At 37.8% G+C, this 24,927-nt stretch overlaps 4 protein-coding genes across 7 annotated transcripts; 1 reads left to right on the forward strand and 3 right to left on the reverse strand.

Moving 5' to 3' along the window:
• The first annotated feature begins 1,259 nt into the window (after positions 1–1,259).
• On the forward strand, positions 1,260–2,848 carry LOC111494232 (peroxidase 40-like). The gene is made up of 4 exons (XM_023144122.1): positions 1,260–1,711; positions 1,782–1,973; positions 2,068–2,233; positions 2,309–2,848. The coding sequence occupies exons 1-4, from the start codon at positions 1,472–1,474 to the stop codon at positions 2,710–2,712; spliced, it is 1,002 nt and encodes a 333-aa protein (XP_022999890.1). The 5' UTR covers positions 1,260–1,471; the 3' UTR covers positions 2,713–2,848.
• LOC111494860 (flowering time control protein FCA-like) lies at positions 2,798–17,664 on the reverse strand. Its single transcript, XM_023144851.1, has 19 exons — positions 17,490–17,664; positions 15,621–16,190; positions 14,842–14,912; positions 14,199–14,277; positions 11,356–11,438; positions 11,230–11,281; positions 10,458–10,525; positions 10,113–10,179; positions 7,455–7,534; positions 7,298–7,362; positions 6,988–7,047; positions 6,501–6,645; positions 5,315–5,386; positions 4,672–5,223; positions 4,336–4,527; positions 4,055–4,252; positions 3,736–3,801; positions 3,610–3,658; positions 2,798–3,244 (listed from the first exon to the last, which is right to left on the reverse strand). Exons 1-18 carry the CDS (start codon positions 17,662–17,664, stop codon positions 3,617–3,619), a joined length of 2,637 nt encoding a protein of 878 aa, XP_023000619.1. The 3' UTR covers positions 2,798–3,244; positions 3,610–3,616.
• A 256-nt stretch (positions 17,665–17,920) lies between these two features.
• Positions 17,921–19,620, reverse strand: LOC111494233 (transcription factor bHLH147-like). Its single transcript, XM_023144123.1, has 2 exons — positions 19,252–19,620; positions 17,921–19,090 (listed from the first exon to the last, which is right to left on the reverse strand). The coding sequence occupies exon 2, from the start codon at positions 18,938–18,940 to the stop codon at positions 18,335–18,337; it is 606 nt and encodes a 201-aa protein (XP_022999891.1). The 5' UTR covers positions 18,941–19,090; positions 19,252–19,620; the 3' UTR covers positions 17,921–18,334.
• A 566-nt stretch (positions 19,621–20,186) lies between these two features.
• Positions 20,187–24,732, reverse strand: LOC111494286. 4 transcript variants are annotated; one of them, XR_002720166.1, is made up of 6 exons: positions 24,579–24,732; positions 24,376–24,447; positions 23,050–24,023; positions 21,619–21,738; positions 20,616–20,720; positions 20,187–20,366 (listed from the first exon to the last, which is right to left on the reverse strand). XR_002720166.1 is itself a non-coding variant. In XM_023144190.1 (6 exons), exons 1-3 carry the CDS (start codon positions 24,654–24,656, stop codon positions 23,574–23,576), a joined length of 654 nt encoding a protein of 217 aa, XP_022999958.1. In that variant the 5' UTR covers positions 24,657–24,732; the 3' UTR covers positions 20,187–20,366; positions 20,616–20,715; positions 21,619–21,738; positions 23,050–23,573. The 4 variants fall into 4 exon arrangements, 3 of the variants coding, with proteins under 3 accessions (XP_022999958.1, XP_022999957.1, XP_022999959.1); XM_023144190.1 differs by having other exon boundaries at positions 20,616–20,715; positions 24,376–24,501; XM_023144189.1 differs by having other exon boundaries at positions 24,376–24,501.
• Positions 24,733–24,927: the final 195 nt, after the last annotated feature.

Below are 24,927 nucleotides of genomic sequence, written 5' to 3' on the forward strand. Positions count from 1 at the left end.
AGGGTTAGGGTTTTAAAAGGCACTATTAAGTATAAGGGTAGGAAGAGAGTGAATCTTGGAATGGGAGGTTGGATGCTAGTTTTTGAGTGTGGGGTAGAAACCTACAAGGGAGGAGGGGAGTGGTTGTGAAAATACAAACTCTAAACACTTCAACCAATTAAATGCACCAAAACACGTGAGCATGGATCGAGAGAGAGAGAGTAGGTTTCAAGTCTAAATACGATAGACAACACCTTCTCTTCGTGTGCTTTCAACTCTAGCTTCTGTCACAACATAGCAGTTAGTAGGTGATCTATGAAGAGAGTAGGTTGTGACCCTCAAGTAAAGTGGCGACCCTCAAGTTGTGCTCATCCAGCCATGCAATTCAAGAGAAGTGGGTAGTGAAGAGAAGATAGGCATGAGCATGGGAGGGTCATTGCCTCAATTGAACTAGGATGGATGGATGTTCAAGATGTTTCTATATTATGAAGAACACATGGGCCCATTCTCTGTCATGACCGAGTGAGTTGTAATGGTTGATGACACCCCGTGAATTGGGATGACGTCAAGACATATGGAAAATGTTAATTGGGAATGACATAATGAGATGCAATGTCTCACATGAGAGACCTTGGCCCTGAGTAGAGGCAAGGTCGAACCGAGTAACTTAGCTTAGTATAGAGGCAAATCAGTTGTGTCACAAACGATTGAAAATGCATGCATAGACAGTGTGTATAGTCGAACAGGTTTGAATTCCGCACAAATGATGCATGCGCGGTTGCTTAATAATGGGATATTTTATTTAAAAGAAAAAAATGCTTTCGAAAATTAATTATTTTTAAAATGGATGAAGTTGACCGGTGGTTCGGACATTTGAAGGGAGGCCATGCAGAGAGCCCATTTTAGAGAAACAATGAAGTAGTGACCTTGAAGATTGATGATCATCACTTCATTCAGAAGACAGTTAAAAGCCCAAAAAGGCTCTCATTCAAGCGAGCTACCTTTGGCAGCTGACCATGTGATCAGTTTAACCAAACATTTAGAACCCAATAAAAGTGGAGTTGTTGAGCCCTTAATTGAAGTGGTTATGAACCGTTCTTTGTCACAAACCAGCTGGAAAAAAACAGAGCTTTGAAATCATCCACTCTACACCTACTACATATCCTCCCACGTCAAATCCACTAACCTGGTCAATGCATTTCAGATAAACTATCAATTTAAACATAGTTCAACTGGTTAAGATATATTCATTCTAAAATGGCTAAAATTTGACAGCATACTCGTGTTTCCGTACTCCAACTAACACTTGGTACTTAGCCCTAGACCCAATGCCTATTTTGGCAAACTTGAGTTTGAAGTGAAAAAGACCTCTCTCCACAACTCACTTGTTATGTAGCAGTTGATTTCTAGCTTACTTTATGCATGTATATATAACAGAATCTCCCCCCATCGCCCTTATCATCTCCATTTCAGTTGCCTTTGGAATGCAAAAATGGCCAACTATCTCGCCTTCCATCTTTGTCTAATAATGTTCGAGCTTATAGCAGTCACTTCGGCGAACATGAAAGCATCATACGGAGGAGGGGATGAGAACCAGATGCCCTTCGGCATGCCCCCTTTCTGCCCCGAGGCAGAATCCATCATCTTCTATTGGGTCAAAACTGCCATTACGGAGGACCCTCGAATGGCAGCATCTCTGCTTCGACTCCATTTCCATGACTGCTTTGTCAATGTAAGTCATTGCTTTTTCTAGATTTTCAGTGGATTGATATCTCTAATGAATGTGAACGTGTTTCATGTAGGGGTGCGATGCTTCAGTGTTGTTGGACGATAACGACAACTTTGTCGGAGAGAAAACTGCAGCTCCAAATGCAAACTCGCTGAGAGGATTTGAAGTGATTGATGCCATAAAATCTGAGATCGAATCTGTTTGTCCACAGACAGTTTCATGTGCTGACATTCTTGCAATTGCGGCCCGAGACTCTGTCGTTCTTGTGCGTTTATTGACCATAGAATTCTAAGACAACTGAAGTCAAAATAGTTACAAAAGGCATTATTCTGATACTGTTTTTTCCAAACAATTTGCAGTCTGGAGGACCTGTGTGGAAAGTGGAATTTGGAAGAGGAGACAGCCTGAGCGCCAGCAAAACAGCAGCACAAAACAACATTCCTGCGCCTAACTCCACTGTGGCCACTCTAGTTTCAAAGTTCCAGAACCTTGGCCTTTCTCTCAGAGATATGGTTGCTCTCTCAGGTGATTTGGTTCGGTTCTCATCTTTCTTCGACTTTTCTTACCACTTTTCGACTAAATGTTTCACTATATATGAAGGGGCGCACACGCTGGGACGAGCACGATGTGTTTCATTCAGTTCTAGGCTGCAGAATAACGGGAACAGCCCTAATGAAGGAGCAAACCAAGAGTTCATCGAGTCACTAAAACAGCTCTGCTCAGAATCTGGTAACAGCTCGACACTGGCACATCTCGACCTTGTAACCCCAGTGACGTTCGACAACCAGTATTACATCAATCTTCTCACCGGAGAAGGGTTGCTCCAGTCTGATCAAGTTCTTGTAACTAGTGATTACCAAACTAGAGAAATAGTAGAAACCTATGCTGTGGACCCGATTGCTTTCTTTGAAGACTTCAAGCAGTCAATGGTGAAAATGGGATCCCTCAAACCACCCGTTGGAACACAGACCGTGATCCGAACTAACTGTCGTACTCCGAGCTAAGCTAGATTATGTTAAATTTCAATATCTAAGAGCACCAAAAAATGAACCAAAGATTAGATAACTTGCTGAATTGGAGAAGGTACTGTTGTCAACTAGTATTTCAAGTGAATGAATCACAGTTTCAAAAGAAGGTACACCGATCCTCTTCCACTCCAGTTTTTAAGATGTAACAAAACAAAAGAACCGACGGTATATGCTGAGAGATTAATTTATAAGTACATACACGTTTATGAGGAATACAGAGATCTTAGCAATATGATACAATGATATCGGTATGTTATTAACTAAGCCAATGTATAGATCGTACAAGGGCACACGTTGAGAGAGCAGCCAACGCAAACGCCATTGAAACATTGCTCATCCCATCTGTGGTTTCTGCATCTTACAAGGCTGCTCTCTGCCTCAGAGCTTCAAGGCAGAGGGGGCCTAGTTTCTTCATTTCAAAACTTAAATGGCAGATGCACCAGCTGAAGACCAGATAGTTCTACCATAGTAAAGGAGCTTATGTGATTCATAATACCTCCAAGGAAATCTAAAAACAGCCCAATTCATTATTTCTCAAGTAAAGAACATCTCCAACATTAGTCTAACAGTATGCATATTCATGACGCTTCCTTATTTTCATGGCTTTTCAATTATATAATTAAGCCCATTCATACATTCCATTAATTAGATGGTATAGGAGTCTATGACGCTTTCATTTGTATTTTCTAATATACAATTGAGCTTAAGAATATAGTTTCCAATCCAAATTAATTGGACAACAGAATGTCTGACCGTCTTAAATAATATTTTTTTAAAACATCTACGTAGCACTCTGTTCGCCCTAATCCCAATCCCGGTGGAGTCAACTCTTACAAGCCAAACATAAACCACATATGGAGTTAGAGAACCAACCTGCTGATTATTTATTTTTCCATGCCCCCTCTTGATTCGCCTGAGGTCCCTGAGGTACATAGCCAATTTCATGAAGTTTACTCGAGAAAAGTGGAGTGGCTGAATTAAAATACAAGCACAATATACCTGGTGGAAGCGAGTAGGATCATTTATTGAGCTATTAACTGTCTGCAATTGTGTATAAGCACCTTCCTGCATAAGAACAGAATAAATTTCATACAAAATACATAAACAACTGAATAATAAGTCATAGTGGTGATAGTGTATAAGCCCTAAGTACCTATAAAGGAAAATGCAAGGTGGGAGTCATATAAGAACCCAAGATATTAAATTATCCAAAAAGTCCACTGTCATATAATGACGTGAACCAACCCAAATGAATAAACAATTGCCCGAACTTTCAATGCAATAATGAAAACTGAAACTGCTAATAGAAAAGACAGACCTGTGAATGGAATGAAGGTTGCTGTTGTAGCGGCTGAGGGTGGGGCATCCGTGTCTGGAACTGAGCTTGAAGTTGGGCTTGCGGAGTTTGAGAGAGTTGTTGGGCAGGTAGTAGTTGAGGATGTGGCTGGTTATGGGGCTGCAGTACTGGTGGCTTTGGTTGATGCTCAATCACCGAAAGCTCTTCAGGCTTCTCCCACTGCAGGTTTTTACACATGAGAGCATAAACCACACAAATCAAAGCAAAATCTTTATAAAAATGGAAGCTTCAAAGAAACTCACCTTACTCTCACCGGTTACACTGTTGTAATAGTATTTGTAACCATCAGGAGAAGTGTGCTCTGTCCAATTGCATTTTAGAGGAGCTACAAGTTGGGTATTTATAGCTACAAGAGGGCCCATAGATGAACGTGTATCTGAAGTTGCAGAAGTGGCACTGGAAGCTGTATGTGGCACAACCCCCGCCCATTGACACTGCAAGGGCATTTAAAACAACAGGTATTCAATGTCCAACCTTAAATTGAGGGATCAAAAAGTTTGATGGTCTCATGCACATCAACAAATCCAAACATATTCTATTAGTGTAGAGAAACCCCCTTGCTATTACTCATGACCTACCTGCTGCTTAATAGTCTGGGAACTTGGCTGCAATGTTGAACTTTGACTTGATGGTTGTATCAGCTGCAACTGCTGCTGTATCTGAGAGAATACCTGCTGGGAAGACTGAAAACTAGCCTGCAGGGTTTGTTTTTGCTGTGACAGCATGTGAGCCAACCGAGAAGGTGAGCTCTGACGTGGCTGAAGCTGCTGTTGGTTAGGGGCAGTAGCATGAGATTGTAAGTTCATAGTCAGAGGAGTCTGTGTGGCTGCAGCAGATGAGGCACTCTGCTGGATCATAGCTTGAGATACGGCCAACTGTGAACCTAAGCCAGGTGACTCTTGTGAAGGTGCAGGCTGACTAAAGGGAATTTGACTAGAAGAATTAAAATTTGGCGGTTGACTATGCTGCTGTACTGATGCTGGAGATGTATGTGTCTGAGAATAGGAGGTCGGAGCATGAGAGTACAATTGACTCGGAGGTGGCAATTGTTTCGGTGACTGAACAGCCTTTAGCACAGGTGACGTTTGCAGGCCCAGGGGTGGATGTTGGCTTGCTGACTGAATAAAATTCTAATAAAATTAAGATGAGGTTAGATAACATTGGAAATGGCTAGGATACAATCTAGCAGGTAACTAAAACCATAAATCAGCGTTAAATTACCAGTGGAGAAGTTGAGGATCCAGGATTGACTATCCCTTGGTTGGGACCTCTAAACCTACTAGCAGGACCACTCTGCAAGCAAATTAGTTAATAGAATAAGAATGGGTCATTAACAGAGATATGCAAAGTACATCCATTGCCCACCGATTACCTCTCAAGAGTATAATCATGTGTGAGGTAAAAAAGAGGCCCGAGAAAGGAAAAGATAATTTATAATATTAAACAGAAACATTATCCACGATGACGACTCCAATGATTCATTTCATCACTCATAACTGAAAACAGTCCAAAACTTGATCATAACATCAAGTGATTTGATGACCAAACATTTTATCATCCCTTTCAGTATCATCAGTAAAATATTAAGTAAAAGACAAATCAGTAGTTGTGGAGAACAATTAGATGCAATTAACTGAACCCAAGCAAAAAGCCAAAGTCACACCATATTAACTTTAATATTGCACTTCCAGACAGAGCAGTGCCCTCCAGTAGGAAACTTATTTTCATGTTTTCAGCGTCCTCGAGGAGGGTTTTAGTGGGGGGGTCTATAAGCAAACTTATTTTCAGGTTTTTAGTAGGCCATCAAAATTAAGAATTTTTTCATGTACTTGTATGTTGATAATGTCCAATCGAAAGGCCTCTTAATTACACATATCAGCTGCACCTAGGTAGATTCTATCATATCATTCTGTAGCATGCTTTGAAGTTCAATAGATGAGGTTTCTTACCTAGAAAGAGACAAGACAATATCCAATACAAGGATTATACAGAAAAGGTTTTGTAAAATGTTTGTGCCAATGCTCTTTGATTAACAATTAGGTTGGCTTATCTAACATCAAGGTAAACGTGAACGTTAAACTATTAAAGGTTGACCAATCATAAAAGGAGGAAGTTGAAAGCCTTCGTCATAATGGCTTAGATAAAGAGCAGGTAAGTCAAACCAAATACCGCACTTACTATACCCAACACTAAAAAGCATAACTCAACTAGCTAAGGGATATATCTTCGACTAAAAGGTTAGAGAAGTGAATCCTCACCCCTATATGTGTGTGTGTATATATAAAAATATATATATATTTGTAAGAAATCGAGCTTTAGTTGAGGAAAATGAAAGAATATACCAAGCATAAATCACAACATGAACAACCCTTAAAATTACTTGTCAAAAGATAAAATAATAAATTACCAAATTCAAAGGTAATCCCATTTCACTGGACCTAGGAGGCAATTGACCCCCAAAGGTATGAACACCAGCATCAACAGGTGGCCTAAAACCTCGTACATCAATTGGAATTCGATCGCCCATAAATTCACCAAAATTAGACATTGGTCTGCTAAGAACACAAAAGAATCAAGAGCATGAGTAGAAAACATTAAGACAATGCAAGGAGTGACCTCAACAATGACTATCAAAAAATGGCTCAAGGGAAAATATCAACAACCACATGATTTAAATTCGTGACCTCTAACTGCAGCTCCCTTTTGAAATCCTTTTACAATTATAATTATTTTTGGCCAACGCCAAGTGGAGTGTATTTTTATTTCTTGGTAGGGATTTACTATGTTTTGGTACTTCTAATTGGATCAATGAAAATTTGGTGTTCTGATTTCCATTTATGCACAACACTAAAAAACAACGGCCAGTGAAAGGTAACACCCATAATGAATTTTACCTTGGCCCAGGTGCTTGAAGGCGAGAACCAAAACCTGGACCTCCAAATGCAGGAGTGCCCCTGAAAAAGCAAGATACTCAATTTATAAATATTATTAATGATAAAAAATAGTGGATGGGTGTAAAATACATGAAACAATAAATGAAGCAAAGGCCAAATTACAAAACAACTCATTAAATATACCCACTAAAACGAAGTTCAAACCAAGATTTAATAAAATGTTAAATAAGAAAATTAAGGTGGTGGAAGGCCTGAAAGAACCTATTTCCAATTTCAAAATTTGATCATAGAGGCTCACATCATATCAAACCTTGAATCTCCAGATCTAGGCTTCTTCGGGTCAGCAAAGCGGACACTTAATGGCTGATCACAACCCTATATGTAGTAAAGGAAATTCATCATGTAATAGGCTTCAGTAATAAATACTGCAGAAAAAGGAAACATAAACTCTATAAAGATAGACTTACTCTCATTGTATAGATTCCATTAAGTGCATTTATAGCTGCCAGTGCCATATCCCTATGAGAGTACTTCACGAATCCACATCCTTCAAAATTGCATGACTTAGACACACATGGAAAGTCAAAATAATAGTAGGGATAGTAATAATGATGGTGATGACAAGCTTTGGATCTAATAGTTGACCGGCCTATTACAGGAGTGAACAGCTGAGGGTGCTTAAAGATATAATGCCATGGATGCGCGAAGTTATTCATTCAATACAATTAACTACATTCTATTTTCGTCAACAAATTTTTCTCCAAAGAGTCATCTTGTATTGATATTAGAAGACATTTTACAAACTTCCGTTATTAAAATCAATAATCATAAAAAAAAAAAATGCAAGAAACAAATTACCCCCTCCCAACACACATGCACACACACACAAAAGGTCTTCACAATCATATAATAACAGAATAAACTAAAGAAACATAAAGAGACAATAAGAAATAACTTGACATGACAAACTGATTCAATTGCACTCTACCTTGGGGTAAGTGAATTGGTTGGGTCTACAATTGTAACACCCAGATCTACCGCTAGCAGATATTGTCCTCTTTGGGCTTCCCTTTCAGGCTTTCCCTCAAGGGTTTAAAACGCGTCTGCTAGGGGAAGGTTTCCACACCCTTATAAAGGGTGTTTTGTTCTCCTCCCCAACCAATGTGGGACATCACAATCCACCCCCCTTCGGGGCCCAGCGTCCTCAATGTCTCCTCCCCAACCAATGTGGGACATCACAACAATAACCTAACCTCATTACAGGACGCTTGGTAGAATAGTCCAATTCACTCAATGATAAGTTTATCTAAGATTGCCTAATAAACAGTTACATATTCTTAGTTTCACCTTTTCTAATTCCTAAAAAGGAAGCAGCAACTCTCGAAAGAAGATTGGGGAATCTACGTTGGGAGAGAGGCAAATGGGAAGATCAATACCTTAGGGTAATTTTGGGGGGTTGGCTACACTGCCAATCGCAAGGGGTAGACTTGGAGCTTGGAAATCAGCTAAGAGAAATGAGGTATTGTTGGCCAAATGGCTTTGGGATTCCCCATTTGAGTCAAAAGACTTGGGGAATCAGGTAATGAAGAGCAATGCTGGCAAAGTGGCTTTGGTAAATTTCTATATGTGAACCCTTAACAATTGTAGCCTCAAGACAGCATAAAAGATTCGAAAAGATGCTTGAGCCTTCATCAATAAATTATAAATGTTGGACATCTTTAATGTTGTAGATTAATATGTCCCGTGCCATCATAGAGATGTAAAGGATAATATTCCTCAACTGCTACATAGACGGAGATTCAGAAGGAAGCAAAGATATTGTGGATAAATCTGGTCAAGGCTTTGCGCTGGGGCATTAGGAACGTAATAATATATAATAGAAAGGCTTGACAATGGGATTAAACATTTTTATTACACCAAGTTATCTTGCTCCTCATGATGTACCACTGTTCTTTATCCAACTCCTTACGTAATTAATAAAAATTGGTAGAGAATTTTTTTAGTTCTGTAAAGGGAAATTTTTGTTTGCATGTGCATTTCATTACTAAATCAATGAGAATTACATAAAAAAATTAAGTTACCCAAAAAAAAAAACAAATGAATAGGCATTATAGATAACAAAGAAAAATTACATAACGACAGACATAATCAATCAAAACTTTTTCGTCGTACCATCATTAATTGGCTCCTAATCTTACCCTTTCTGAATATGGAAACAACACAATAACACCAAGGCGTTATATTTTTCTTTTTAGCTAGTATCATTATATCCCAACTTCTGCCTAATTTAATTATAAAATTTATTCTACACAATCTTATATCAAATCTGCAGCTTTTGCTCTTAAAAAAACTACTAATACCACCAATTCATTGATATCTTGAGACCTTCCATGTCAATGACCAATATTGCATTAGCTGGTTTGCAAGAGGATCAGAGGACCACCAAGACAAACAAATTATGTCATGAAAGATAAGTTGTGACTCGTACTCTTATTTCCATTTACATAAGTAGATTTAGCTACTTCCTGCTGATCTTCTTTCTCATATAATTTTGAAAGACAAAAACAGAATCAAAATCCTAGATTATTTGTTAAACTACTTCCTGCTGATCATCTTCTTTCTCTTAGAATTTTGTATCACCTGTTGTGGAGCTGCCCGTTTGTTCAGTTCCTTTGGTCCCATTGGTTAGATTCTTTTAATTTAGGTTTGGTTTGCAGTGGGGACTGTTAAGTTATGATTGAGGAGGTTCTCCTAGATTCATCTTTTTGTGATAAAGACAAAATTCTGAGACATACTAGTTTATTTGCAATTTGTGGGGTATGGGTGGAGCGGAATTATAGAATTTTGAGAGAGGACAGTCCTTTGACACGATTGGGGAGTTCAAGAGTTATGAGGTTTAATGCCTCTTTATGGGCATTGGTCACATGGTTCTTTTGTAATTATGATCCCAATATGATTCCTTCCCATGTCAAATAATAGTCAACCGATAATGAACATCTTAGTCATTTACATTTAAATATAAAATAACATACATCATCCACATTACACAAGAACAAAAACATCTATCGACTTCAAGCTGTCAAAATATTGCTTAAAACATGATCAAATAAATTTGAAAGGCATACCACGACTTTGCCTCATTTCATCCCGCATAAGGTAAACATCTTCAACTACTCCATATTGAGAAAAGATCTGAGAACAAAAAATATATTAATGTCTAGAGATAGTGGAAGTAACCAAATGATTTTACTCCATGTAAAAGCACTAAGAAGATAAAGGCGTACATGCCTCCACAACCAAAAACTAAGTGGCAGAATACATTTGGCCAAAACTCTGATGATAATTAGTTTCAATGAGCTCAACAAAACCAACGTTGATAATCAATTTGATGGCTCAAAAAAGAGAAAGGAAAAGAAGTAGAAACGGATAACATGTGATAGTAATATTGAGATTAAAAAGGCTTAACATACTTCCTTGACTTCTTTTTCTGAAGCTTGTTTATTTAGGGAACCAACAAACAATTTGTACTCAACTGCACCTACAGAAAATAAGTAATGAGAAAAATCAATAAAATCATAAATGGAAAGCTTTTTTTGTAGACAGATTCACCATTCAACCGATTTGGATCCTGAAGGAGCAAAAAGTCCCCATATATGCAGTTATCATAAGATGGTGAGAAGGAAATATGACGACGCAGAATTGAAGGAACTAGCTACAATTCCCCTTTGTAGGGAAGGTGGTTGAAGACATGCCTGATTCCACATTGATTAATTATCGTTCTTTAAGATTTGATACTAAAAAATAAAAGCTAGGTGGTAATGCTCAAAACAACAGTTTCAAAAAAGTTAGTTTAGAGGGATGTTCCACATCATTAAGGGGTGCAACACGAGGAACACGAGGACTTCCCTAAGGGGTCACCCAACTTAGTACTATTCTCCCTCGAGCAGGCTTGAGGTACCACGCCATTAACATTCTAGCATTCTACTTCAATCACCCGGTGTCCATATTGAAATTCATATCTCGGTCCAAATTTATTTTTATCCAAACCCATTTTCAAAATTGAATTTCTCCACCATAACAATCAAAGTTTTTTTATAAAAAAATGAGGCTAATACTACTGACTCGAGAATTTAATCCCCTCACCCGCACCCTAGAACACAAAAAAGAGAGAGGGAAAAGGAAGAAAAAGATTGATGAAGGTTAATAAATGAAAGATAAAATCCACATTCAAGAGTCAATTACCAAGGCGCTCTCGCTCTCCATCAGCATATCTAACTTGAATCGGACCTGATCCCTGTAAACATATTTAATAAAATATGGTAGCATTGCAAACGAGACAGATAAATAATAATTGGGGAGGAAACTCACCCCAGGAAGGCTATGTTGATTGTGCAAATTCCTAATTGCTCTATCAGCTTCTTCTGAGGTTGTATATTTTACAAAACAACACCCTGCATGAGTAAAGGTTGTTCTGATTTGACTACGTTGGATCATAACTTTGTATTTATGGTGTTACACTTACGCGTGAACAGACATATAGACATACATTTACATCTAGCCACTGAAAAAACTACAACTGTCACATGGAAAATTAATGCTACATCCACATTCAACATTTCATTACAATCTACAGAAAGGCCAACTTCACGGTTACGAGAATAAAAATAAAGATAACATCGATTACAAAATCATGAAAATTTAGTAGAAAGGGATAGAAACACATACGAAGATATTGGTAAAGAACACCAAGAACCCCTTAAATTTCATAAGGATTCAAAGATAACCTACTGAATAGATAACAAATTGCATCTGGAGAATATAAGCACACAATTTTAATTCCATTCATTCAGTACAAACAGGGCCAACCGTAGAGAGAAACTATAGAAAGCACCAGCATGAGGTGGTGACTATATTCCACGCTCAACAACCCCCCCAGGAAAAGATTTGAAACATACAAGCAACCACTAGTTACCCATCTCATGCCCAACAAAATAGCTAATAGACGAGAAAAGTTCGTGTTGCAAAAGCCAGTTATCAAGAAGTTCTCAGCGTCGAGCATTAGGAATAAGCTAGTATAAACGCTAACGTGGACATTATGACTGCCTAAATAATCTTTGAGATTGTGATCCTTGTCTATATTCACTAGGACCACCACCATCAGTATTGAATGATTATCATGGCATAAAGAAGCCACAAGCTTTCCACTTGGAGGCCATTGATAATTTTTTACATTTCCATGTCATGAATATCAGTCTTCCAATACCGAGCCAATGTCTCACTTTGAACAAACTTGAAGAAAATATCGTATCCCAGCACTAAAACTAAAATTTAATAGGATAAGCTAGTAATTATGAGGTCAAACAGCCTACCTTCCAACAAATACATGAAAATTTAGTCGCATTCACTCGCTCTATAAAACAACTTGCTGTAATCACAGAAGGCACATTGATCATAGGCTACATGCAACCATGAAATACGTTAAGTAAGAGCCCTCAGAAACCATATACTCGAACAACTTCATTATTTATCCTTATCAAGACCTTAAATAACAAAATTGCAAAAGGTTTGGAAATGACAATGACAATGCCTCCTAGTACCAACTAAAGCAGAGAACATGAACAGGAAAATACAATATCATCCAAAATAGAGTGGCCTTCCAAATGTATAAATTCAGGTGCTTGTGCAACTATTCATCCAACAAAAATATAGAATCTACACTAAGCACGGAACATCCAAAATACTAAAAATGCCTCTTTACATGCCACTGCAATAAAAATGAATCCTCAGAAGCTCAACATGGTTGCACTGACAGCCGCATCATTTTGCTACAATCAATTCTACAGTGTGGATTTACTAATTACCCTCCTTTTATAGCTCCAGGAGAATTGTTTTTGTAACTCCTAAGATCTAGGCCTTTGTGTATTATAACTTTATACGTTTGAAAAATTTTCTGGAACTTCTAGTTTCCAGAAAGAAAGAGAGTAAAAGGCAGTGAGGATTTATCCTGCCACAATGCAACATTTGCACGGGGTAGTGTCGACAATAGTAATAAAAACATTTATATGGACCAGAAAATGTACAATCATACGTCACAACCAACAAAGACACAGGATCTCCTTGTCCAAGCTGAAGAAAAGTCAAAAACTTCAAACTACAGGAGATAAACATCCAGGCTGAAGTCTAGGCTGGATTCACAAGTTTGTGAACTTTGAAAACACCTCAAACCCAATAAAATTAATTGCTAATGAAAACCTCCTAAGACAAATTTTACAAAGCAACACATAAATAAGCAACAGTGACAAGTTCAGCAACTGAGCTACGAGAAATGTGGGCTAAGAGAATGAGTTTCAAGTGGTCAGAAAGGTAAAGTTACAGGATGCAGAAGAACTCCCAAAGAGTCTGCTTGGGACAGAAAATAATTAAAAAGGGAACAATAGTTTTATCATAATATATCAAGAAGGCAACAAACCAAACCATGATCTCCGTACAATAATAGACTTAACCTACTCAGAGAAACATACAGGCAGCCTGAAAATCTTGAGACTCATCCATTCATTCTGTGAATATCATAGAACTAAGCTATCAGTTACCAACTATTCAACAATCATACACCACACAAAATCCATTCTGAATCTACAAGGCAATTCAACTTCATACCCATCGCCATTTTATATTCCACATCAATCACAGTTCAAAGTTTAAAACCATTTAAAGAGACCACATTCACCACAATAAGAAAAACACATTCAATGCTTCCAAAACATACAATATATTAACATCAATTTTTTATTAAAAAACGTGTATTTTCTAAATTAATAATTCTGTACATTTGTTGAACTATTAAACATCCTGACATAAAAAAAGCTAAACTGCTGGCAGCAGACATTCCCATTACAAAAAAAAAAAAAAAAAAAAAAATTTTTGGGTTATATATCCTTCATTGCTGCAGCTAGTCAGCCACTATCACAAGGCACGGTCTTTTGTGCTCCACTGCCATACAAAACTTGATATTATAGCAGGTTTACATGCCTTGTCTTCTTCTTGTTTGACATGACGGACAAAAAGTTAGGATCGCAACGAAAATCAACAAGCACCAAACTTGTTGCACAAACAAACTGAGACGAGCTCACGATTTCTTCGAGCCTCTCAAAACCTGAAATGACATGCGTATGAACCAAAAGTGATTCATACAAAACAGAAGTTGTGCTTACCTTGTTGCTGGCCTGTTCTCTTATCCTTTATCAAAGCTACTTCGATTACATTTCCATGTTCTTCAAACAATGGGCGAATCTGGCATCAAATAAGCAAAAAAAATTAGCTAAGAAACATGTTTACATGAACAAAAATCAAAATAAAACCAAATGAAGGTCATTTAAAAGGGCATACCAAGACCACTAAATGAAGCTATAAATAAATTACGATGGCTCCAGGAGATAGTGATCATAAACAAAGGGTATCCACAAAAACACTTGGTTACATGACCCCAAACATAGCATTAAAGTGACCTACACACACTTTTCCAAGAACCCGTACTCTCTCCAATCCTCCTATTTCTCTCAAACCATATGTCCTAAGAAATATAGTGCAAAAACTACCTTGACACAAAAGACATTTGTCCAGAAAATGGACGGTGAAAAACAGCTTCCTCCATCATACCATTACATCTCAATGAAAACGTTGTCTCTTGTTTCAGAAGAAAGTGAAAACATTTCGTCATCTCTAGACACGCATCCAGACTTACCATATCATAAGAGATTGTAGGACACGTATTGCTTCAATGAGAAATGCAGTGAAAACAGTTGGGAGAATTTACTACATGACCTTTTAACAAACATAAAGAACATAAAAGCTTACGTCTTCTTCTGTAATTGTCCTTGGAACAGATCCAACAAACAGCTTGGCAAAACTGCTTCCGTCCTGATGATCTGATGACAGAAAATGGTGACATTAGCCAGATGCAAGATTGGCGAAGATGCGCTATGAAAATATAAGAACTAAACTAAAAATATCTCATAGATCACTCAGAAATTTAAAACCAATCAACCTCTTAATGAGAGTCTATGTTTCTTCTCATAAATATATTAACCTCAATAAACATTGTACAAAGCGGGTAAAACATTTTTCTGAGTGTTCGCATCCCATCTCAATACTTATCAATTATCACAACACACATGATTTAATGATTAAATCATCTCACACACAAATCTCAAAGCATCTTGTGAAAAACTGAATTAGGATGACTAAAAGTTAACACAATATAACGATAGATTCTAGAGAGAAAACCGGCCCATCGATGGCTAACATTTGCATGAAGCTTCCTTTTTCTTTTTCCCCTCTATTGAGGGCCAATGGGGATAGAGGCAATCCAAAGAACCACACATCGATACTAAAGTTCCTTTTCAACTACATAATTCAAACCTTGTATGAAGTTTATACCACATAGAGCTAATCGATAACGACATAATTGCAGGCAAAGAATGTTCAGAATTTGATAGAACTGACCAAAGCACAATAAGTAAATAGAACTAAGAAAGCGAAGTCTGACAAGAAAAGAATTGAAAAGGAATTACCTAGAGCTCTTAGCAAGGAAAAAAGAAAGAGACTGCAATTAAATTAATCCACAAAAATCTTACCTGGAGAACTTCCACAGCCGGAGAAAGGATACCCCCGTTTCTGCCCTGCAACAGGTGGAGGCTGGAAATTGGACCCAAAACCACCGCCAGTACCGGGAATTGGACGGAATCCCTCGCCAGTTCCAATTGGACGAAAATCAGCAGCTCCAACGGGAGTAGAGTAGGGCGGTGGGCTGTCGAAAGGCCGACGGTGACCACCGCCACCACCAACGCTGCCGCTGAACTTATTGGGACTTCGGCGACTGTAATGGTGGTTCACGGGGGAGTCGCTGAAGCGAGAAGGAGCTGCAGAGTGACGATAAGGGTGGGAATCTTGGTCGGGGCCATAGCGGTCTCCTCTGTGCCTATCCAGCTTTGCCGAGGTGAGAAATCGAAAGCCCAAATTTGTGAAGTCCTCTTGGGGACAGTGATTGTAGAAAAGTGGAGAGAAATTCCAAAATCTAAGCGGTCGGTACTTCGGGTTTGAGCGAGGCGAAGGGAAGATGGAGTCAGACTCGGAAGGACAAGAGGAATCCCGCGCTGTCAGAGAAAGGAGGGAAGCAGAAATAATAATATTAATAATAAACAAGCCTAGGAAACCCAGTGGGCCATATGGTCATTATTTTAACTTCAAAAAGGCCCATTGGGCCTGGGGTCCATGTATTCATATGGGCTCAATCTAAATTAGAGATAATGAGAATTAATGGGCAGGACTCGAAAGGATATTACCGGCCCAACTTAATATGATCTTGAAGTCCATAATAAATCGACCCATTAATTAAATTCAATTCTTAATTTGCAAGAGTGCCACGTCATAGGGCTTCACACGTCGATAATATGTAATTTTAACCTACTGAGTATGCTTAAATTATAATATAAAATCAATAATGCAGTGTTTTATGTGCAAAATAATTTTAAAATATGTGTTGATTGGGATTAGAATCGTTCTTCCATTGTGTCGGCTTACTATTTAAAAAATATATATATACATATAAAAGAGTCGAAATTCAAAGAACGTGAGAACATGATATGCCTCATCCTCATCTTCCTTTCTAATTGAAAAGGCATTTTATTCTTGGGGCTCTTTTATGAGTTGCCACCAAACTACTTATAATTATCACTGAAGTTTATTCATTTAATGCTAAATAAAGCCTTTCATCTTTTTTTTTTTTTCTTCTCTCTTTTCTTTTATGTTCATCTCCTTCTTTGGCCATCGACAATTAAATAAATGCCCCATCTACATCACACTTCTCCCACTTTCCATTTTACTATATTAGTATTATTATTTTAATTATTTCCCTTCAAATTTCAAATTTTAAATGTATACTTCAGAACAATAAATTTTTATTTGTTTACAATTATGACATTGAAAATATTAATATAATTTTAAAAAAAAAACACCCACCCCCTCTGCTCAGTTCTTTCATATCCAAAGAATGTAAGTAAACACCACAAATTTCACATCAGTTACAAATATAAAACACCATCGCATCAAAATAGAAGAAATTTAAAAGAAAAATGACGTAAAAGTGTGAACATATAAAAATTCAAAAGAAAAATCACAGTGGAAGGAAGCTTAAAATAGTGAATGTATGGAAAAAGATAGAGAGGCATGCTGTTGTTCCAAAGTGAGGAAGTGGGGCTCAAAGGGAGTGTCGAAAATTAGAAATCCAAATGAAAATGAAAGGGAAAGAGAAGTGAGAGAATTGGGAGCAGAGCAAGGCATGTGAGAAGGACATGGGCCAGCCAGCGCACAGCTGAGGAAGTGGCAGACCACTAAGAGTGAGCTGTACCAACAAGTCCTCCTTTTGGATATTTTGCAGCGCAGGTGAACCTAGAATTGCCTCACACACTGAATACATCTACATTTATAAATCAAATCACTCACACATGGATGCCCCAAAAATCTAGGGCTGTCACTGTTATAACCCACATGATTGCCACAGCCCCCTCCAGCCCAGCCCCACACAGCCCCACACCGCGCTTTGCTAAACTCGCACACCCTTCCCACCACTCTCCTCTTCCTCTGCCTGCTTTGCCCCACTGGAGTTTTGGACTTATCCATTTCAGAACAAAAACCAACACAAGACAGACAACAAACAAAAAACTGTAATAATTAGAGGGCGGAGTAGTAGGAAAGAAGTTAATCTATCTAAGCTTGGATATCCTGGACCTCAGAATAGACGACTACACTCTTGTGAACAACAACAACACAAATGAAACCAATTTCTCAGATAAATTAACATTCAGTTTCCAAATTCAAATACGTCCCTCCCTCACCAGCTAAGGCCCTCTTCTTTTTCCCTGATCACCTACTAAGACCCCGATCAAGTAAACACTTGCCTAAGATTCATCAAAAATGGGTTTTTTCTTCTCATCGACTCTGCAGAATCAAGAGTGCTATTAAGAGGGTTAACGAATCCACAAAGTAATTGTGAAACAACAGACAAACCGAGGCCGAGGGCTACAGCACATAATATGTACGGATTCCAAGTTCCTTTTCCATTTTCTTCTTGTCGGGAATAGGATTCCAAAGAAGTTATTCAAGAGGAGGAGAAGAGTAAAGAGGGGAAAAAAAGAATATGAAGGGGAAGGGGAAGGAGAAGAAAACAGCAGCAACCATATTTAACAGACAATTACTTCACTTGCGTAAGGGCAAGGAAAGCAAAGATACGAGAAGCAGAGAAATGGGTGAGGTGGGGGGCGAAGAAAAACACCAGTGGAAAAGCGAGGCATCATCTTGGAGGAGCGGAGCTAGAGCCTGCAACAGAAGTTGAGGCCGAGAGCAACTCGGCGAGGGCACTCATAGCTCGAACTTGCATTTCAAGTGCAGCTATGTAATCGGTGGCCTCTTCTAGGATAACCGGCAAAGGTTCTTTCCGACAACTGGGAACTAGCCGTCCAAGAACCCTAACTTTCCTTTGCACCGCCGGCAACGTTTTTCCTTTCAACCGAAATACGCTGACTCTAGGTTTCTTTGGGCGGTTGTTTCCAGCGGTGGATACTCTCTGTTTCTTCGGCTTCCTGAACTTGAGCTTCAGCCTGTTCGTTAGAATGGCTCGGCTCCACCTGGTTCTCCCCTTCGCGGCGACGGCAAGGATTCGGTCGGCGGCCTCGCGTACGGCTCTACCACGGCGGGGCGCCTCATTCGAAGGACTGAGCCTCACTTGATTCAACGCTCGTACCAGCTTGGACGAGTAAATTTCTTTCTGAGCTTGAGATTTCCAGTTAATAAGGTTCTGGTTTTGATGACGGTCTCTGTTGCCGTGGTTTTTCTTCTTCTTTTGCTTCCTTGAAGACTCCCGCATGCGATCGGAGTTCGAAAGAACAGATGACGCCATCAAGACGCACCGATCCGATCTCGAAAATAATAAAAATAAAAATTGATTACCCTCAACAAATCGATGATTCAAAGATGGACCAATGATCCAATCTCTCTTCTCCAAATTTATGTTTCACCTAACGGAACAAGAGCAAGCAAAGAAGATATCCTGAGGAAGGAAGAATCAAAAGGATATGACAGATTTAGACTAACAGAAACGGAAACTCCCAAATGAAGAATAGAAATTGAAAATTCTTGAGAACCGGAGATTAAAAATTGTAATGATAATAGGAGGAAGAAGGCAAGAGAAGGAGTTGATAAGATTCGTACCTTTTGGGAAGTTCCTTCTAAGACGAAACCTGGATCGGCCAAAACACAACAACTGTGAAGAAGATGAAACAGAGGGTTGGGAGAGCGAAAAGACATAAATGGAACCCGCTCTTAAGGTGTCCTCTTCTGCAAGTGGGTAAGACAGAGAGAGGGAGAAGGGAAATAAAGTTGTGAAGCAACCAGAATTCATATTTATTGATTCGGATCTCACTCCTATTTTATTCAGCCGTAGCCATACACCCAAAGGCTTGGGACTCGTTCTGCCTGTCTTTACTTACTCTTCGCATTGGCAACCTCCACTCCGCAAGCCTTTTGCCTTTTTCTATTATATTTTATAACAAGAATTAAAACCAATATGGTTGTCCTCCTCCCTCCCTCAACTTTTGTTTTTATTATATAGAGACTCAATTCCTAGTATTAAAATTTACAGATTAAATTATTATAATTTAAAAAGGTAGGAGAAAATGTTTTTATTAACTAAATTAAATTATTCCTTTATTTACCTTTAAAAGAAATAATAAAATAGTTTGAGTGTTAAAATAATTTTCCAATTTTTGGTGCATATAGGTTTGTGGCCAACGCCAACATCCCCTCTATATATTTTTCAGTCAACTCAAGTTCAACTAGACGACTTAGATAAAAAGAAATTTAAAATAGATAATTTTTTCATCAACAAGTTAAATAATTAGTTTAGTTAAAAATAGATACATATTAGATATACAAAATTACAACTTTACACAGTATAATTTCCCTTTGGTTTATTTGTAGGAAGCATTCTTAATTTCAATTGATTTGGTTAATAATTGGGTATTTTCCCTTTAATCTAAAAATATGGGGTTTTTTTAAGATTTTCTTTTTAGTTCAACAAAATTCGTTTTTTCCAATAAAATAAATAAATAAATAAATAAAAAGCCTCACGAAGGAATATCAAACCTTTAACCGAAAATGATAGGGGTATGGCGTAGCGGCGTCCAATGCAAAATGTACACGCGTGCGATGAACAGACTTACAAACTATGGATGGATTCTCAATGCATCCATCAATCAATCAATCGGGGAAAACGCATTTCCATATGGTTGACTTTTTTAAGCCCCACCGAGTTCCGTCTGAATTTTCTGTTACATTTACATGCCACAATATTTCACTATATTCTTTCATTTATTGTATGAAATAAATACATTGTTTTAACAAAAAAGAAAACTCCTAATTGTGTATTTATTTTGGTCCATTTTAATCTTTTGAACATCATCTTAGTCTTCAGATTTTATCCACTTTTATCTTTCCATTCTTTTTCTTTTTCAGTGGAAAGATGTCAATTTCACTATAGTCTTCATGTGGGAGTGTGAGTAGGATACTGTGTGTACCTTTGCCATCTGAGTCTTCAATGTATTGCATTTAAAGCTGTAGTGAATCTTTTTTGTCCGTACACGTCCATTCCCATGTACCACCAGTAAGCTTTAGGTTCTTTGCTGATCCACAAGATTGATTTAAGATTAGACCAATTAATTTTAATTTCTACGACAAACAAAATTAATAAAATAGTGTTAGTAAATTCTATTAGAACAAAATCAACGGACATAAATCATTATGATTGTTTGTCCATACATGATTGAGGTATATAAGCAATGTATCTATTATCTATTTTATCTTTTTTACTGTTACATCCTCATTCTAATCTTACATTTTTGTATTGGTTGAACTAAAAAAAAATTATTGTTTAGATAGAAAGAAGCATCTTTACTCAACCCTTTTCTTTTTTTTTCTTCTTTTTTTTATTTTTATTTTCGCGATTAGAGAGGGTTCAAATATTTGCTAAAGAGCTCCCCCACCCATTTTACTCTTAGTTTGTTTAAATATCCTAGCATGACTAAATATGAATGAACACTTTCTATAACACAAGCATTAAGTTTTTAGGAATTTAAACTCTTTTCCCCAAATTCGGCTATCAGATTCCTCCCGGTCAGCCATTCTTTTGGTGGTCATGTCAGCATTCCACCAACAAAAATTCAAAGGCCTAATAATGGTAGCACGCCCTAGGCTTTCACACTCTGAATATTATACATTAGAATTTATAATCATGAACCTAATCCTTTTTCTCAACCATAATCATTGTGACCATGTGTAAGCAATACACGAGAGAACAGCCCACCGAATAAACCTTAAAAGTATAGCTAAAGATTAATTTACTACAAGAGCCATTATGATTCAGAGGAAGGTTGCGTCCTTCGTGTCAGACACAATGAAGTAGCGAGAGCCGGAAGGTTTAATAGATTACAGAGTACCAGAAAGAAGATGCCAAAGCCAATCACATTGGGGAGGGGAAAAAATCAATTAAAGATGATAGATAAATATGAGCTATACACATACCTGGCAGCTGCATGCATGCAGGTCCGGATGTATAATGCATATTAGCATCAGAAAAAAGCTGGTGGTCAGGACGCCACTGGCTGGTTGTCATTTGCATTCACATTTATTGAAATAAGCACTCTGCAAAACCCATTACAAAATAATGATGGTACAAATCATCTGTACTAAAAATTTGCTCTTACGCAGATTGTATGCTGAAGCCTATAAGAACAAGACATGCTGAGGAGTGGGGAGGAATAATATGACCATGTTGAAAATGTCAACCAATGAGATTTTTATGATAATTAGTAAATACTGTTATTTTCCATAAGAAAATCTTTTGACTCAAAGGGTAAACTTGTGAGACTGAAAGACCAGGAGGCCAGCTGAGCCAAAATCAACTCAAAATCTTCATCTGTTTCTATGTATAATACGACAGAACAAATCTTTTCAATGAAGTACATGTAGGTGGTCAAGGTTTCGCATTCGAGAATTTCGTGTGAATTAGCCAAAACTATTCAATCTTATGGACATAAAACATATCCCATCTGATTAGAAAATTATTATTTTGCTTCTGAATAGAAAAAGGCACCCAAATGAGCTGCATTTTATCATATCTACTCTTTGGTCGGGTAACATGCAAATGTCCCGCATTGAGATCCTGGAAGTTAGTGACTTTAGCCACTAAAATTTAGCCTCATCATTTATAGGTGACAAACAATTATCATTGGGCCAATCAGAACTTCTCACAGTGTTTATTTGGCGTAAGAAACAAGTCATTTAAGTTCAAATCTAACCACCATCAGAGAGCAAACCAGAACTCTGTTCAATGTAGTAAACGAGTAATTGACTGAAGATTTCTAATTACCAGATGGAATCAGTATAATGGTTTATAGGAAGCTTTTGTGCCTCCTATAAAAACTAAATTGCAATCCATTTCTTCGAAGAAAAATCCAAGTTTTTTTTCTACTAAATCGACAGCTAGCTGGCTGTAATCTTGTCATTATCATCTCAGGATATACCAAACCCTAACATGATCTCTTCAATCAGTCATGTTATTTCTTGTTCAAGTCATCATCTTTTGTAGAGAAAATACGTTCTATAATATCATGCTTAATATGATGCACCAGAAAGGAGTTGCGAAAAATATACGACAATACATCTATGCCTTCGAAATAAGTAATTCCAATCTATTTCTTTCATGGAAAAATCTAAAACGTTTCTTGTACCAAATTTGCATTTAACTGGCTGTGATCTTATCATATCAGTATCAGGATGTGCCAACCACTAACATGATCGCTTCAATCAGTCATATGACTTGGTTGTTTAGGTCATCCTCTTTTGTAAAGAAAATACATCTTACAGTAGCATGATATGGTGCTCCAGAAAGGAGTTGCTAAAAAATGCAATAATGCTGGATTGTATGCAAAATACTCAGAAAGCTGCACATACCTTTCTGTTTACCATAAATCGTTGTTGAATAGCAAATCAGACCCGACTCTTTATCAATGCAACTAGATCTTCAAGAATTCAGAGCAGTTTGGATCTTCCCTCAGTCACGTCGCTGTAGTTTCAAATTCAAAAGAATCTGTCCTGATTTCGTCGCGCAGAATATAACTTATGGAAATGAAAACACACTTCAATATTCGCTTCAGTTAAATAAGAGAGTGAAAACTGACTAATAAGCAGTTATGCCAGTAAATATAACGCGTAAAGGATTAAAAAAAATGAAGATCATATGTTCACCCACAGGTTTATGAAAATATCAAACATTAAATCTTAGTATGCCAAATGCGAGGCTAATGTACGGTTAACTTTTGACAACAAACTTTCACGGTTCAGCAGGTTTCTAATGTAAGAAGATGAAATAGTCCAATTCAAAGGTATCGAGTATAAGAAGGCATACATACCTGTCATGAAAAAAAATCGATTAAGATCTAACCTCTAATGTTAGATCAAGGAGTATCTTCGAAAGTTTAAGTTGGCAGTGGACCAATGAAACAGTTCTCGACTCCCGAACCAGAAAAGAAAGCCAATACCAAGACGATGATCCATAGGAATAAACCTAGAGACAGAACATGACTTTTGGAAGAAATAAGCCGAGTAATCAGGTCTCGCTCTTGAGGTATGGCGAGAAAGTCGTCCACAATGATCCTCACGGATGCATCTATAAGCTTCTTAGACTGATGATCAACATCCGTCGATTGCAAGACTTGAATAAGAGCACGCCTTAAGTAATTCACGGCAATCTCCGCCTCCACTGAACCCGCGCTTGCTTCATCTAAATTATTAGATTCACCAAAATTAACTGGAACCTTGTCAAGCTGCTTATTGTCAAAAGTAACAACTGAAGATGGAGAAAGTTCGGGGAAAAGCGAGCTCTCACAGGAAACTGAAAGAGCTGGGTTGACATCTTGCAAGAAACTCTGAAATAGAGAAAACTGAATTAGGAAACCAGAAAATTTTGAAATCAATCATATTCCAGTGCCATAAATCAAATATGCTTTGTTTCGTCGCTTGACCATACATTAAATGGTTCAAAGTGAACACTCCAGTCGCAGTAGATTATAGGCGGAGAAAAAAAAAAAGCGAATATGACTTGAGCAAATAATAGATAACAAATCTTCTTCTTAATATGAATGGGCCACAAATTGAGATCAACTAATAAAAGGAAGAAAAAAAAAACGCAGATACAGCACGAAGACACAGAGAAAGTGAACGAAATGAAAAGTTAAATCGAACAGATCGTCCAAAAATCACAAATGAATCGGAACTTACACTGTCGATATCTGGAATTTGACTGATGTTTGAGACAACGGAAATCGGAGAAAAGTCTTCCTTCAAAATTGGCTGGATTTTATCGTCGCAAAATGATGAAAATGTGGCAGTCAAACTCTTGGTGATCTTAATTGCAGCAGAACGAACAAGAGATTAAACTAGAGAATGAGAAAGATGAGAAGAACCGACAAAAGAAACTGTACCTTCAGAGGCTTCTTTGATCTACGATTCGCAGCTTGATCTCTCAGAGGAGTTTGGTATTCTTTCGTCCTTTTCTCCATCTTGATGCCGCGGGAAAAGCTCCGGAAGTTCTGAACTTAATCTTTGGCGCCAACGGAGATGATTTGAGCTTATGAAACAGAGAAACCAACGGGATGCAATCGAACATACAATTAATGGATTTGTCGCCATGATAGAAAGGCTTGATCTTGTTTTGTTTTGGGCCCAATGGATACTGTCAATTGAGCATCCAGAAAGTGGAGGCCCACAGTTATTTTTAAGAGGCACAAAAAAAAAAAAAAAAAAAAAAAAAATTAACCACTAAATTTTCAA

Source organism: Cucurbita maxima, unplaced genomic scaffold, assembly GCF_002738345.1.
Source record: "Cucurbita maxima cultivar Rimu unplaced genomic scaffold, Cmax_1.0 Cma_Scf00020, whole genome shotgun sequence".
NCBI classification, from domain to species: domain Eukaryota; kingdom Viridiplantae; phylum Streptophyta; class Magnoliopsida; order Cucurbitales; family Cucurbitaceae; genus Cucurbita; species Cucurbita maxima.